This window comes from Passer domesticus, chromosome 1 (genome assembly GCF_036417665.1).
Source record: "Passer domesticus isolate bPasDom1 chromosome 1, bPasDom1.hap1, whole genome shotgun sequence".
NCBI lineage: Eukaryota > Metazoa > Chordata > Aves > Passeriformes > Passeridae > Passer > Passer domesticus.
In genome coordinates, this window is record NC_087474.1 from 35986349 (window position 1) to 36002079 (window position 15731).

The 15731-nt window shown below is 35.4% G+C and overlaps 1 protein-coding gene across 1 annotated transcript in view; it reads left to right on the forward strand.

Moving 5' to 3' along the window:
- Positions 1-15731, forward strand: part of KCNH8 (potassium voltage-gated channel subfamily H member 8) — a 178302-nt gene that overhangs the window by 43806 nt on the left and 118765 nt on the right. Inside the window, exon 2 of the mRNA XM_064414163.1 lies at positions 12534-12767. Within this exon, the coding sequence (XP_064270233.1) occupies positions 12534-12767 (234 nt within the window). The remainder of the gene's footprint in view (positions 1-12533; positions 12768-15731) is intronic.

Below are 15731 nucleotides of genomic sequence, written 5' to 3' on the forward strand. Positions count from 1 at the left end.
ATTCATTGAAGAGCTCTGGGCAGCTCTCTAGGGCAGTGGTTGGCAGTGAGGTAGAAGATTTTTCACCTGGTTTTTCTCTATTGCTATTCACTTTAATCAAAACCTTGTTTAACCCCCACTCTCTTCACCACTGGTGGTTATCATGAAGTGATAGCATTAGTGCTGAGTGATGAATTAGCCAGTAGTGATTTGCATTTATTATTTGTTAACTTTGTGTATACACATTTTACAGGCTAACATTTACTGATACATAGATCAGTATTAATTACTTGCATGTGCATGATGTCTCAGTTCTGTCTAATAAACTGATATCTTGTGAAGTGAGATAAGGAGGCAGTGGGAATTTCTTAAACCATTCTTAAACCAGTGTTCGGTGCTTACTGTGAGAAGCCATCACTATTCAGCCTTGCAGGTGCAAGGCTGGGAGAAGTATGATATGAGAATTTCAGTATGTGGAGAATAAAGGCGAAATAATACTACAGAGGCTGAAAACTGCCTCAATAATGCAGGTAGGGGTTACAAAGCCATAGTATTGCCAAGGCTACGGTACCAAAGACACCTCAAAACATTTGTTCTTATTTCTGATGCAAATCCAATGTGTCATGTTGTCTATGCTTTTGTGAGGTTATTTGACTTTAAAGGTTATGCTTCATATGTTTTGTTTGTTATTTTTGACCAAGAGTTGTAGATTTTGTGAAGTTTTGCCCAGAGATTTTATTATTGCTATTGTAACTTAAGAAAGTTAATTTATGCTGCTTTGCACAGTCTGTATAACTACCCTGTTTACTCATATTTACAGATATGGAGTGGTCTGAAATGGAATAATTTTTCTACATCAAAATGCAACCCACAAGTTCAGTCTCCTACTTCATGCACCTTATTCAATTAGTAGAAAAAGAAAACCATCAAAACCAGCAACAAAAACATGTACTTTTTTTTCCTCTTTCCTAAGAGCAGTTTCAAATTAAGAAATTAGTTCTATAGTATCTCACCTACAGATGATCGTTGACCTTTATTTACAAGAAGGAAAGACGTGGGCACAGTCAGGTGCATTTCCTCAAGGTTTAGAGCCTAGCTGTGTAAATGTAGTACAGAAATGTTCTGATTTCTATCCTGGCTTGATATTGATATTACCTACTTCCTCTGCTTTAAGATAATGCTAGACCTGAAGGGTTTTGGTCACCACACCCTCCACATATGATAGGTATAAGGCCTTATTCTGAGTGACACCTTGAAGATATCATTTCCTACCATTCCAGAGATGTTTAACCTCCTGACCCCAATAGTGAGTTTGAGTAGGTTAAAAGAAAGGTTTTACACTGCTTCAGTGGTTTGGACACCTGTTTTGCAAATAGCATTTTTTCTGGTGTATATAATGCTGTTGGTTAAATTCTCCAACTGATTTTTAGTCTCTGAATTATTTTTTTTACTCTTAAAACAGTATTTAGAGCAGCAATGAATTTCCACATTTATAGCATCAGATTGCATAGGAAATGTGGCAGTGTAATCATGTTGTGATTTATAGTTTTCTTCTACTTTTGGTGTTTTCAGTAAGTGTAATTTATGGAATCTTATTTCTGTATTTTTAGTATTTTTCTGTTTCCTCAATGACACTTTTACTTGATGAGATAAAGATATAAATATCTGGCTTTCTACAAATTATTTCCAAACTCTCAGAATGAAAAAGATGGTTCTCTCTAGCCTGAAAACTTTGCAACCAGATACAAGAACCTGCTGCCGTTTGGAAAGATACTTTTCATAGCTTTCTTCAGATGGAGCTCCAGACAAACTAAGCAAGACTTTGAACTACCTCCCATAACAACACTGGAATTAGACTGCAGCATTCTTATACCTTTTTCCTGTAGAACAAAAAAGTTGTGTTGCTTTTTCTAGTGAGTTTAGTGCCAGCAACTGGGGTTTTTTTTTTGTTTGTTTGTTTTTGTGGGTTTTTTTGTGGGTTTTTTGTTGTTTTTTTTTTTTTTTTTTTAATTTAAAGTATTTCGTACCAGTTAGAAGAATTTAATTAAAAACTCTAGTGGAATTTATATGTTTTGACTGATAGAATTCTCAGAAACATTTCCTGGTTCCCTAATGATACTGATTCACTGCAGTACAGTTAATAGGTAACATTTTCCTGGGATTTTGGAGGCTTGGGACTTACATTAATTATTGAGCACTGGCTTATTGTTCTCCTGAGAGTCTCTGTCTGAAGTAAGGTTTGGGGGTTTTTTATGTTTAGGTAGCTCTGTGGGGAAAAGAGGTGGGAAGGGATATTGGTTTTGTTCCATGGCAGAATAAAACTTTTGCTTTAGAAATGCCAAAGCTGTTTCTATGATACTTAGTCTCTTTATTTTCTGTAAAAAAGAACTATTAAGAGAACAAAGCAAGGAGACACAAGATCTAGGTTTGGGTAGCTATCTTCAGTCCTGTCATTATTTTGGTGTATTTCTTCTCTTATCTGCACAGTTTAAGTCCTTAGGGGTTCAGTTCGATGGATTTTTTATTTTTTTTTATAGCAATCTTCCTGTACCTGATTTCTTTCATTGAGGCAATACTTAGTCCAAAGCTGTTTTTTCCTTCTTCAAAGGTAATCAAAAGCCTGACAATTCCACTGTGTATTTATGCATGTACTCCTTTATTGCAAAGAAGTTCCAGAGGTTTCATGTCTTCAGATCATATTAATTTCTTTAGCCAAAATCTGGATTTTTCTCCAGAAGACCATCTTATGGCAGTGTTCACATCATGCCTTTCTGGTTCCTGAAGCAGCTTCTTCAATAATTATTTGTATATCTTGGATAAATCAGGTACTCTTGATATAAACCATGCCAGTCCTTTAGGAGGTCCATAGAAACTTTATTATAAGTAATAATAGCCCATTTCTACTTCCCACATCTGCTTGTCAATTAAGGTTACTCTACTTGTTTATTCTACAACAAAACTCATCCTTCCACATATTTTTAGCATTTTGCCTCTGGATTTTTTATGAGATCATTCTTAGCTGTGAAATTCACTACAAGATGATTAGTTTTCCTTTGAATATGATAACTTAATTACATTCTCACCTGTAACCTCCCTCTCATAATTTTCCACCCTCAAAATACTGATTTTTTACAGGTCTTGCTGAAGACAATATCAGTGATTCCTATATAGAAATTAGGATGTTCTTATTCAGAAATGGTGAGTTTGGGATATACTGTGTAATTCTTTATAATGGCAGATAGTGCAGTATACAACTCTCCCCTCTGGAAATGGCATTTCCTGGACACTGGTCATTATTTTATGAGCCATTTTTAATATGATTTGTGTCAATTTTTCAGAAGAGCATTCTTGGAACAGGCTTTATTTTCCATGGCATTATTTCAGATTAATGTTCCTACTCTGAGAAAACTGTGTGCAGAAATCTTTGCTGTTTACAGAGAACTCATTTCAATGGAATAGGCACAAGGGAGTCTGCTTTTTCTCCCCATTAAAATTAACTCAAGATTATCCTTTAATTTCAGGGATAGAGAGATGAGCATACAAAGGTTCAAAATGGTTACTTCTAAAGTTCTGACCCCTTAATATTGAAGTACAATATTTATAAGGGAAAATCAATAAGTAAAACTCACCACTAGCTGTCAAGAAATTGTCATGGGAGTCATAGGGGATTATAAAAGTGACAGTGAAAAGCTCAAAAACTTATGTATAAGGGCTAGTATACATGAAAATCAGCTTTGGGTCTCTTTGAGTAACAATTTCAGGTTAGTGTAGCACTTGTATGAAATGGAAAAAAGCTTCTTATTCAGAGAATATAATAGCAACATGTGGTATCCTAAAAGATAGTGGTTTTGGCATTGTCATTTGGCTATCTCGCCTGTGAAAATGAAAATCATATGCAAAAGTTAGGATGCTGCATTAGGCAGATGGAGCCGAGGAGGGATGACCACTGTCCCTTCTGCCTTAAATTTAAAACCCAGATGTGGGTCTAGTTTTGTTCTGATGCTGCATAATTTCGTTCAGGTGAGGAACCTTGGTATAAAAAACCCCACTGTCACCAGAGGAGAATGAGTATGGTTATGATTCATAACTTGCTGGAGTCTCTCCACAGAGAATAGCTTGGTCTGTTTCTTCCATGGTCAGTTCCAGGGCTGCAAGTGGAATTTCTCCTCCTTCATTCTTGGGAATGGTGGCTGAAAGTTCCCTGTGCTCAGCATGTGGACAGTAACTACCTTCTGGCCACACATGGTAGAAGCAAGTGGAAGTACCATAAAGATTTTCCACTCTCTTTGCACTAATACCTTTTTATATTTCTGTGCTGTAAAGATTTGCTTTATATTACTTATTAATAACATTCTTTTATATAGGATTTATAGAAGCCACACTTCTTTTAAGATGGTCACTTTAAAGGGGAAACAAATTTCCATGAAATCTCAAAACTAATTTCAAAACCCTGGCAATTTCACTGTGTGTTCATGTATGTGGTCCTTTACTGCAGAATGTTCCAGGTAGGTTGAGTCTTCCAGACCATATCCACTTCAAGTGATAAGAAACTTTCCCAATGACAGGTAAATAGTCCTTGAACTTCACATCATCACATTATAAAGAAATTTAGTTTCTTGTTTCCAGTACAGATGGTATCAAGATATTTTCCAAGCCCCTGAGCTACCACTCCATAATTAACACAGTCTCATAGAAAGAAAAGAGCATTAGATTTCAAAAAGCCAGGAACTTGATCTCTCAAAGCCATTTTGCACTGGCTTTAAAACGTCTAGCTTATGTTCTTCCTCTCAGTTGTGCAAGAATGTCTGGTAAATCTTTTTTCCTGTGTTCTTCCACTAGCTCTCTTAGCAGAATCTGTAACATATGGCTGCTCACATATTGCACTATCAGTAGCAGTGCATACACTGAGCACAAATATTCAAAGGGTTATCCGCTGCAATAGCATTATAAATAGGTTTATCAGGCATGTGTGTAGTAAAGGAAAGTGTAGGATACTAAACCCACAAAATATTATGAAATGGTGAAAATTTATTATGCCTTTAGACCAAGCACCAATTGTGAGCAGGTAGCATGGTGATTAATACAACTATAAACAAAAGAGTTTTCAATTCCTTATTTAATTTTTACTTCAGACAAGTGACAAAAGGAAGGTATGGACAGAATCAAATTAATAAACATTTGTTGATGATGTAGCCCTTGTCTTTGAAAATATTTCTGTTCAGGAAGAGTGTTGTCTGCAAACCTTTTTCTCAGTTGAACACTTGAAAGCAAGTCATGGTTCCAGACTCTTAAATCATTGGGCTATATGATTTGAGCTTATGAGACCCCTATGTGTTAATTTGATATATAGCAATTCCATTTCTAAATTCCAGGTGAATTTTAAATCAATGGAACATTTGGGGAAAAAAAACAAACAGTAAATAAAATATAGCTGGGCTAAACAAATGGTTCTTCTGCCTGATGGATGAACTTAAAATTTCCATGTATTTTGTTGGAGAAATTGCAAAACATGCTTCCCTTGGAAATGTGAACCTGTGCACCCTGCTGTGCAGTGAGCGCTCACAGAATGCACGGAACAGAAGCTGAAGCCCCTCATGAGGGATATAGGGCTCAGTTCTGGCAGAAAAACAATATGTCAGCAAGTAACTTCTGGGTGACATTGCACATTGCCACAACATGCTGGTGACTCACGAGTTAGTGTCTCTTGATTGCTAATGTTTTAGTTTTTCTGATTTTTTTTCCCAGCGCCATGTGCTGTTTTGCATGCAACACTTCAATGTCTATAAAACTAGCATGTAAATATTTGACAGCTGCAATAGAACTTTTTTAGTTACATCTACACTGTGCACTGGCAATCACTGCACTATTAATAACAAAAATAAAGTTCATCAAATATAATGCAATAGTTTTTTAGTGAAAAATAAAATTTTGTTAATATTCAAAAAACTTAAGAGTGGGAAAAGAAATATTTTGTTGCAACCTTGATTCAGCTGACATACGTATGTTTGTAACTCCAGGTAAATATAAAATCAAAAGCAAAGATTTATTTTAGACTAATTAATATTTCCTTATGAGGATCAGATGTAGCTATTTGCTTCTGCTGGTGGAGCTTAATTTTAAAGAATTGGAAAGTCATCTCTACTAAAAGTTTTTCTCCTTTACTACAGTCCACCCTTTACAACTGCACTGATTGTTTATTTGAATGGTGCTCTGTGATGATAAATGAGCAGTCACAGCAGTACTACAATTTCAACAAGTCCTTCTCAGTCTTATATTTTAGAGTTTAGGTAGATTCAAATGATACTGAGGAAAGCAAGAGGAACATGCACAAAGATCCACAAATGGAGGAACAAATTATTTTTTTCCCTTGCTAAGATGCCAGAAACCCATTTCACTACTAGGTTCACTTCTGCTTTTGATTTTCCTTTTTTTTCTCTCTGATACAGTCTGGCTTTTTGTTCTGCTTTCTTACAGGAGGAGTAGGTAATTTTACTGGTCATGCAGAAAGCTGCAGTCAATATTCCAGTATTGACCTGATGCACTAATGGCAATGGAAGCTGGGCTGGAGATCATTAAATACCGAGTCTCTTAAGTGGCTTATGATCTTGTGTTTATCAGTAGGACTGGGAAATTATTTAGCAACCAGATGCTTAAATTTTGCTTAGATATCTCCATGCTGAACTGCATTGCACATTCCCTCTTCTAGCTATGAATATTGTATACAGTAAAGCATCTTCACTGTCAGACTAAATATTATTTTGTAAATAAAAAGTGAAAGGTTTATTTCTTAGCTACTGAATTCAGAACTTTTCTACTTACTGTAAATTATTCCTGTCAGTTCAGGTCAAGTAGAAACTATGGAAGCTTACCCCTTTAGCTGAGTCCATAGGTCTGGGTACTTCAAATACTGATTCATAACTCTAAATTTGTAGCTGTTATCCAATTTTATGACTCTATGTAATGAAATGAGTATGCCAATTAAACCAATTATAAAGGTTACAGTGAGTTACAGTGGTAGAAGTGGTAGATCTTTTGTTCATCAGTCCATACTTGTATTTTATAATGCAATAGTTTTTCCTCTCACTGTATTACTATAAATTCATTGGAATATGAATTCATTTTCAGAGAAGAGTGGGAGAAAATATCAGTATAATCAGCTTTTTTTCTGACTTAGATCTAAATAAATCTTCACCTCAGTCAACTGTACTGAGATTTTTCAAAAGGAATTTAAATATCTCTAAGCTTGTGTATTACAAAAATCATCTTGGTCTCAATCAGATTCAAAGGACACTAGCTGGCAAATGATTTTGAGCTCTGATAAATTCACTTGCATCTAAATGTGCTGACATAAAGCTAAATGTTTTCATTCACTGCTTTAATCATCCAATTAATCGGTAATCTTAACTGTTAATGTGGTCGTATTCTCCGTCACGGTCATTTGCATGAACCTGGAATGAGATTTCCCTTAAGTTGCCTCTGTACAAACTGTGTAATCAAATCTAAGTGCAGTACATCTGCATCTAGAAGAATTGTAGACTGCTGTACCATATGTAGAGTAACTATGTGAGTCACTTTCTTATTTAATTCAGCTTCTTCGATTGCTAAAGATTTTTTTCTTTTGAGGGATTTTTCTTCCTCTTTAATTCTTAAATAATTTAACATTTAAAATTAGAATGGTTGTTGGCTTTTCTCAGTTGCAAAATAAGTCAGGTGTTCTCCTCACGAAAACTTCTGGACTTTGATTGAAAAGAACTGTGAAAAGAACTGGGGAAGCACAATGATGAGATTTACAGCAGACATAGCCACAGTATTAAAGCAAAAATCCTCCTGTCATTTTTTGCTGGATGTGACAGTAGGATTCGTGAACGGTGTGCAGAGTATAAATGTAACACAATGTCATTACAAATAGTCAGATAAATTGTGGGCATTAATTAGAAGAAAGGCTTTATGCAATACTCTTTTTCTTTAATTATCTCAATTCTAAAACTCTCTCATGGGATGTTTGCTGAATAAGATTCTCTGTATCAGATGGCATGAGATCCAAATTTCTGTTGTTCAAGTTATGATTTTTGTGTATCTCATCATTGAAACAGGGCAACATTGTCTAAGTCCGCGATTGAAGGTACAGTTGTCATGGTTCTGGTTTGTCTTATTTGATTGTCTGTGGCTTTGTGCTGTGTTTCTGGTAGAGATTTCTGAAAACCACGAGTCTTCCATTGATCAGTGTCCTATCCTGTCCTAACACACTCTCCAGTGTGTTCTACTTCTGAAATGAAGACAGGCATGCAAGCTTCTAATAGTCTTCCTTCAAACTTTCATGTGAAAAAGTATCTTGATCTTCATGGAAAATGAGTTTAAAGTAAAAGAATCATGATTGAAAGAAACCTGCTTTTAAATTGTCCTGGCAAGCCAGGGTCCTCTTTCATATTCCTGTACCTCTGCTGACTTGCTCCTATAGGAAAACCTTGTGAATGTTGGATATTTTGTGCTTAGGTTTCTTTTTCCGTCTTAGCAGAAGTACTTTTAAATCATCCTTCCCACAGCTCTCACAGGCTTGGAGAAACAACCAAGAATTTTTATCCGAAGCTAATATAGAGATATCCAATTTGAATTTTAAAAAATTTATTTTGCAGAGACTTACACCATTTAATTTCTGAACTGAAACCTAGGGTCGAGTCGTTAAAAAACCATCCAGTCTGCCCATTCCCTGGACTCTCTGGCAGTCTCACTCCCAGCTCAGAGATTTCACTGCAGGCACCAAGGCCCCTTCCCTGTTGGTGGCTCCAGTGAACCGACAGGTGCCCGCTTGACTCCCCTCCCACCCCACACTCCCACAGTCAGACCAGGTTTCCCTCCCAGATCCACCCCAGCTGTCCCAGAGCAGAGCTCAGATGACTCTCTCCATAAAGCCATTTGTTCATGACGCAGCAACACAGAAACAGCCTCAGCTGTGTCGCCCTCAGTGAAAGAAACCCAAGGATTTTATAGCCTCACAATCTCTCCTCACACAAGTCTCTCTTTGTCCTGAGTCCTCTGCTCCTGCTGTGTCTCCTAGAGTCCATCTTTGCTCCCTTTGCTGACCAAAGGCTTGGCAGATCATGGTCTCTTATCTCATGCTCCCACCCAGAGCTCAATCTGCATCTCAATATGCAGTTGGCAAACTGAGCTACCTGCACCAGATTTATTCCTCAATACTCCAGATCTCTTCTTTCTTAGACAGATTTTCAGCAGCTCTACTCTGTTGTTTCAAAGGCTTGGGGTTACATCTTTCTCAATGGATTAAGTATTTTGCTTGGATGTATTTTCTTATCTAAAAATAAAATTAAAAAGATACATCCACCAGTAATCTAATGCTGTCTCCTGATCAACCAACCTGATCAATAAAATAATTTAATATGCCAGCTAAAGTGCTGAAAGCATAATACAGAATTTAACAACTTCTATATTATTATGGAAGTGTTGCAATCTGCACACAAACATATACGAAATATATAAACATTTGCATGACTCATTGCAACTTTTCTATTGCAAGTTCAAAAATAAGCAAATGTGTTGTCTTCCTGTCCATAAGTTTCTAATACATTATTCTAAAGAAAATGTCATTTATTATACTCTTGATTTTAAAATCCAGCTAGTTATCATTGAAGACCATGAAATTAAATGTTAGATTTGTTATTTGTGTCACAATAAAGACTGAATGATAGAAATTTCACCCTCAATACCTGTTTTTTGAAAAATTTTATCATATTTCACATACACAAGTAATAGCAATTGATATTAAATAGCTGAAGCTATAAAAATAAATTACAGAATTAAACAAACTTTTAACCAGAATATATTAAAGTATGGTATTGTTGGCTTTTTTTTTAAATTTACTTTTTGTAAGAGGTAAATATTAATCACTTTATTAATGTTACTGAAGAATTGGATGATACATATAATTACTGGGCATAATGTTCCTTGGTCCATTTTAGTATGACAAGAAATTTTTCAACAAATTAATTAGATACGTCACTTAGTTTGGGATTATAAGTGCATCTCTCATTGTTTTTTTTTTAATTTAAGCTCAAGAAGAGCAGCAAATATAATTCTGATTGCATTTCCCTGATGCTTTGCTGTTGTACTCCAAAACATTCAGTAAAATTAGGCTTGCAAGCCTTATCAGACACCTGCTGATATTAACACAAAGATTGGCTGGTATTCTAGCTAGTACTGGATTGGCATTTATAAGTAAACTGGTTTATTTCATGAATTTTAAAGCAATCACAATTATTCTGGGTTTATTTTGGTGTAACTGACAATTGAATTTTGCCACCTTACATTTTTCATAAAACTATGGTATGCTTGATAAGTTCCAGTGTATTCCTGTCCATAAAGACATTCATTCACTATTGCACATCCTCTCTACCTTTTGTGTCCTTTTGGTGCTCCAGATTCTGCTTCATACAACTCTCAACAATTAGAATTAAAAAGAAAAACAAAACCCCACAGCAGTCTTTGCACCACATAATTGTATCTTAAACAACAAGAATCAGAGAAGTAAATTAATTTGCTAGCTACAAATATATTTGATATGAATGATCTGCTGGTCTTGTACTGTTACACTTTCATTATGCACTGCAAGCATATGATTTTAATTCTTCTGGCAGTGTGGGGATTTAGTTTTGTGTTGACAGGGGCAGCAGCATGTTAGTGCATGAATGGTAATGATACCTATTCCCCAGTTAGGCAAATAAAAATGACAGGCTAAGACAAGCACTGCACTGAACCAGAATGCATTTTAAAAACACATCATTTGGTAAATGGGAAAAGATTGTTTTAACATAACAATCATTTATTGAAAGAATTTAGTTAAATTTGTACAAAATGTGGGTAGCTGAAGGAAAGTCTTGAGAGTAAATTGATCATTTAATAAGCCTCCATTGTCTTTAAAATACTGAAAGCAGTATAAGACATAGTATTTTATCCCTTGGGTAATTAAAGAGTAACTCTGCTGGTTTTTGGGATTTCACAGATGTGGAACTCTTGCGACAGTTCAGATTGAAACCAGACTTATTTTTCCTCTATTTTCATGTGACCATTCTGTCTCTCCCAATCATAAATAATATATCCCTGTATGGGGATTAGGTATATCAGCCTGAGTTTTCCATTAAAATAATTCATGTCTTTCTCTTTAAATTTATGAATATTTATCAAGGGATTATGGGTTAGTTAATAGTATTTCTTCTTAATACATACACATGAATTCACTTGCACATAAGTCAGAAAAGTGAGAGATGTCTGTCTTGGGACTAGACTGCTCCTCAGCTCCTGCTAGCAAGCTGTAAGGTAAACATTCCTTAACAAGCAATGAGCAAAAAATAGTCTTTCCTCCCTCCATGTGAAATGTAGACAGATTCTGCCCATAAAACCTTTTTCTTTTTTTTTTCACTTCAAGATAAGGACACACAGGCAAAACACCTGTATGAGAAGTTCATATGTTATCTGGAAAGGGTGTCAATGATTGCTGAATAATACTGTAAAGGGTCAGTGTTGCTGACATGAGCTGAAGATGTTCTGTGATTCAAAGTCTTCAAAAACATTTCAGAGAGGGATGGGAATGAGCTATAAGGTTGCCAATAGGTTCAACTCTTAGATCTGCCAAAGGTTTGAAATCAAATAAGGATTTAGGACATGACATTTGGTTGATTGATGTCCATGTAAATATGTTACACTTGAATGTGTCATACATGATTGCCACAGCTTAAACACACTGGAAAAATATAAAGAGCATTAAGTATAACTGAATGGTGAATCTTTGATATGCCTGTTTTATATGGGAGAAGTATGGTGGGGCTCCAAAAGACAGGTGATTGATTTTGAATGAAATGTTTTTTTCCTCAAAAACAAGGAAAACAAAAAACAAATGAACAAAAAAACCCAAAACAAACAAACAAATCAAACAAAAAAAGCAGAAACAAAATCAACCTCATGTACCATAAAGGACAAATAATTCTTTGTAGTTTAGAATGTCCCTAATTCCACATAGCCTGGTGTGTCGCTCAACTGTGTTTTTAAGGGTTCCCTTGAAAAATTATATAGAATGCATTAGTTTGCTGACATAGGTCAGCATTATCTTATTGAGACCATGGATATTTTTGAGTTTTATGATGTAGCTGTGTCTGTGCAGACTGCAGAGTAGTCTGAATGGCAGCATAACATTTGAAATTTCTCCAAAATTTTGATATTTGTCACCAGTCTTTGGTCAAGTGGTTGTTTCAGTGTGTTGGCATCTATCTCAGAGGCAATTATCATAAGGTATTCCTTGAGGAGACAATGAGGCAAACTGTACAAAGCCATGGAAAACTATTGTATATGATCTGTGGACTAGATTTTACTTAATGTCAGAATACCAGTCTGAAACCAGAAGTTAGATCCTGGTTTGCAGGCAAGCTGGAACTTTGCTTTACAATATCTGTCCAGTTGTGCCTTCTAATGGTGTTATAGAAAGTACTGTGTCAAGCAGTGCAGAGTTTAGACTTTAACTCATATTTTACTTTTGTGTTCTTCTGCAGATAGTAACTTTATCCTTGCAAATGCTCAGGTGGCTAAGGGATTCCCCATTGTTTACTGCTCTGATGGCTTCTGCGAGCTTGCTGGATTTGCACGGACTGAAGTCATGCAGAAGAGCTGCAGCTGTAAATTCTTACTTGGTGCTGAAACAAATGAGCAGATGATTCTTCAAATTGAGAAATCGTTGGAGGAAAAGATAGAATTTAAAGGAGAAATCATGTTCTATAAGAAGAATGGTAAGTCCTTCTGTCCTGTTCTGTTAGTCATACAGAATGAAACTAAGCATAAATGCATATAATATATAATGTTCATTTCTAAGTGATAATTTAGTATTTCTATCAAGCCTGTAAAAATAGATTTGAGTAAGGACAGTAGGGTACACATTGAGACCATGTTTATATTGGTGTTATTGATTTTCTATCAATATGTTACAAAGCTGCATAAATGAAATTCAGGATACTAATCTACATTGTGAGACTGTTATTTGCACTCAGTATGACACTGTTTTTTCTGCTTTTTGTTATACTGAATTTTTTACCTGTTATTGCTGAAGCCGTTATGAAAAAAATTCATATTCACCACAAGATAAACTATGCAAAATTTTCAATGCCATCAGTAAAATTCTCAGATGTCTGAATGAGTCAAGTGATTTCTTCTCAACAGCTACTATACACAACCAAAATAATAATGACTTTCAAAAAGTGAAAAATTTATATTCAAGTATGTATTGTCACAAAAAGAAAATGTCCAGGCATTAAGCAACCCCATAGACTACAGGAAATTTCAAGTTGCACGAGCAAAGTTTTGATTCCAATGACAAGTCATTTATAAGGACAATTTCATAGTCAAGATGCATGAGGCATGGAAGAAAGCAGCCCACGATGCACAATTCCCAGCTTATTTCATTTATATCAGGCTCCTTCAGTGTACTTATTCCATATATTCCTATAGCCACATTCATGTGATCTTCAAACAGGTGACACTAAGTTTGAGACAAGGACAAGATTTCAACCAGGGTAACAGAAGCCAAGTGATCCATGGACTCAATGGATCCATGGGTGTTGAGTATCACTTTCTCTTTTTTTATGTGGCTAAGCTTTATAGGCATATGTGTAGACTATATTTTCCTCATAGGTTTTCTCTTCTTCTGTCTTTATAAATAAAACATTTTCCTTTCAAATAATATTACCGCTATTATATGCTTTAAAAACTTATTTTTTAAAAGTGATTACTCCATAATGACAACAAAGTGATTTGGAGTGTTAGAAGAAGACAACTTCAGTTTCATTAACAAAAAAAAAAAAAAAAAAAAAAAAAAAAAAAAAAAAAAGGAAGAATGTTCCTTAGTTGGCTTGTGTTCCTGATTGCTGCTCCTCACAGTATGAAAGTTTGAATTTAATCTGGAAGCTCCCACTAAATGCTTCCTCATCTTAACTTTTTGGGGAGGCTTGGGAGTGTGTATGGGTTTGGTTTGGTTTTTTAGCATATAGAAGAGACTCACACAGTTTCCTGAAATAGCTTCAGGAAGGTTTTACAAATAATGTAGTTCCAAGTTGTAAAAATGTTGGAATATAGAGGAAAATTTGTTTTAAAGAAAGATAAGAGCTGCTTTTTTCCAGTATTCTGTACTGATAAATAGGTATGATAGGAAGATATTTCAATGTATTTAAATTAAAGAAGTAAAGCTAAGACATTCATTTCGTTGTCTTTGTCCTGAATGATAAGTTGTGATTCCTTTACATTTTGAAGGGGTGCTTCAAATCTGTAATAGGTATGATTAACACAGGCAGAAAGAGATTGCAGGTCAATTATCAGAGAAGTAGCTGAATCACAGATAAACAGATAAAGAGAAATTGTTGAGGCTAAAGGAATTCCCACTATACATCCTACATGCATCCCTCTGCATAATTTGACTGGAAGCTTCCCCAATACATTTTCTGAATAGGAATAAATTTCCCCGACTGCCCATTATATTTTTCATTTCCATGTGTTTCTGTACCACTGGGAAACAGAAATGAATAGGTATTAAAATAACATGAGAATTTCTTGTAAAAAAGCTAAATTTATCTTAAAAAAATAATCTTGGTTTTTCAACAGAGCTGCAAAGCGCAGACTCCAAATTTGGCAAATCAGCCATTTTAGCTAAATGGTTTTGCTTTTGGGTTGGGTTTGGGGTTTTTCTCAGAAGAAAAACTGAACTTCTGAAGCTGTTAAGCTTATTCAACTTTGGTTTTTGTCCAGAAAAACTTTTTAAAATATTTAAAGACATAAGAACCTTGGGAATGATATCCCTGAAAAGATTGTATGGCTACATTCCAGTATATCCAATATGAAAATGATTGATTTTTGGGCTGGTATAATGTCAGGAACATAGGTCAGTGGGAGACAAGTAGCTAGCAATGCCTAGTTATCACAGGGCCACATTTCAATGTCCTGCTAGGGCTTTGAGGTGTCAGAGGGAAACCCCTACCTGCCTTTATTCTGCTATTTAGCACAGCCTTGCTTTATAGGCCTAACTACAAGACCAAACGAGCACTTCCAGACCTCAGGGGTAATTTTGAGCTCGTGGAATTCTTCTTGAGATCTCAATAGTTAGTACAACATTGTGATAAAAATTTGCTATGAGAGACATAGATGTATGAATACAGTTTACTCTTGGTTTGTTCTTCTGGATTCAGTCTAAAATGTAGATCATATCTGTCATGGTTTTTGGGGCAGACTTTCAAGGTTACAAAACTGAACATACATCTATTCCTTAATTGTCACATTTTAAAATATTTTAATTTTGATTTAAACTTATTTCAGGGCTTTTCATTAAGTTAGACTGTTCATTCTAAACAAGCAGTTTTGATCTGAATTTATTAAGCTTGAATATGGACCTTTCACAGTTATTTAACCATCATTAAAGAATTCACATAACACCTCTGCTCAGTAATTTTTAATTAAAGGAATGATTGTTATAACTAAAGCAACTCCAGCAATCCACATGCAATTTCATGGAAATTCCAGACTGTCCTGAGCTGATACTGCATCAAGAGTGGTGTGCAAGGAGCTGGGTAGGAATCTGAGTAAAGTGGGTTATCTGTCTGTGTTAGATGAACCACAGTATTTCATTGTCATTTGGGTTTGGATTTCAAGAGAAGAATGATTTTAAGCATTTGTTCTCTGACCAATCCTTCTGAGACCACTAGAAGTGGATA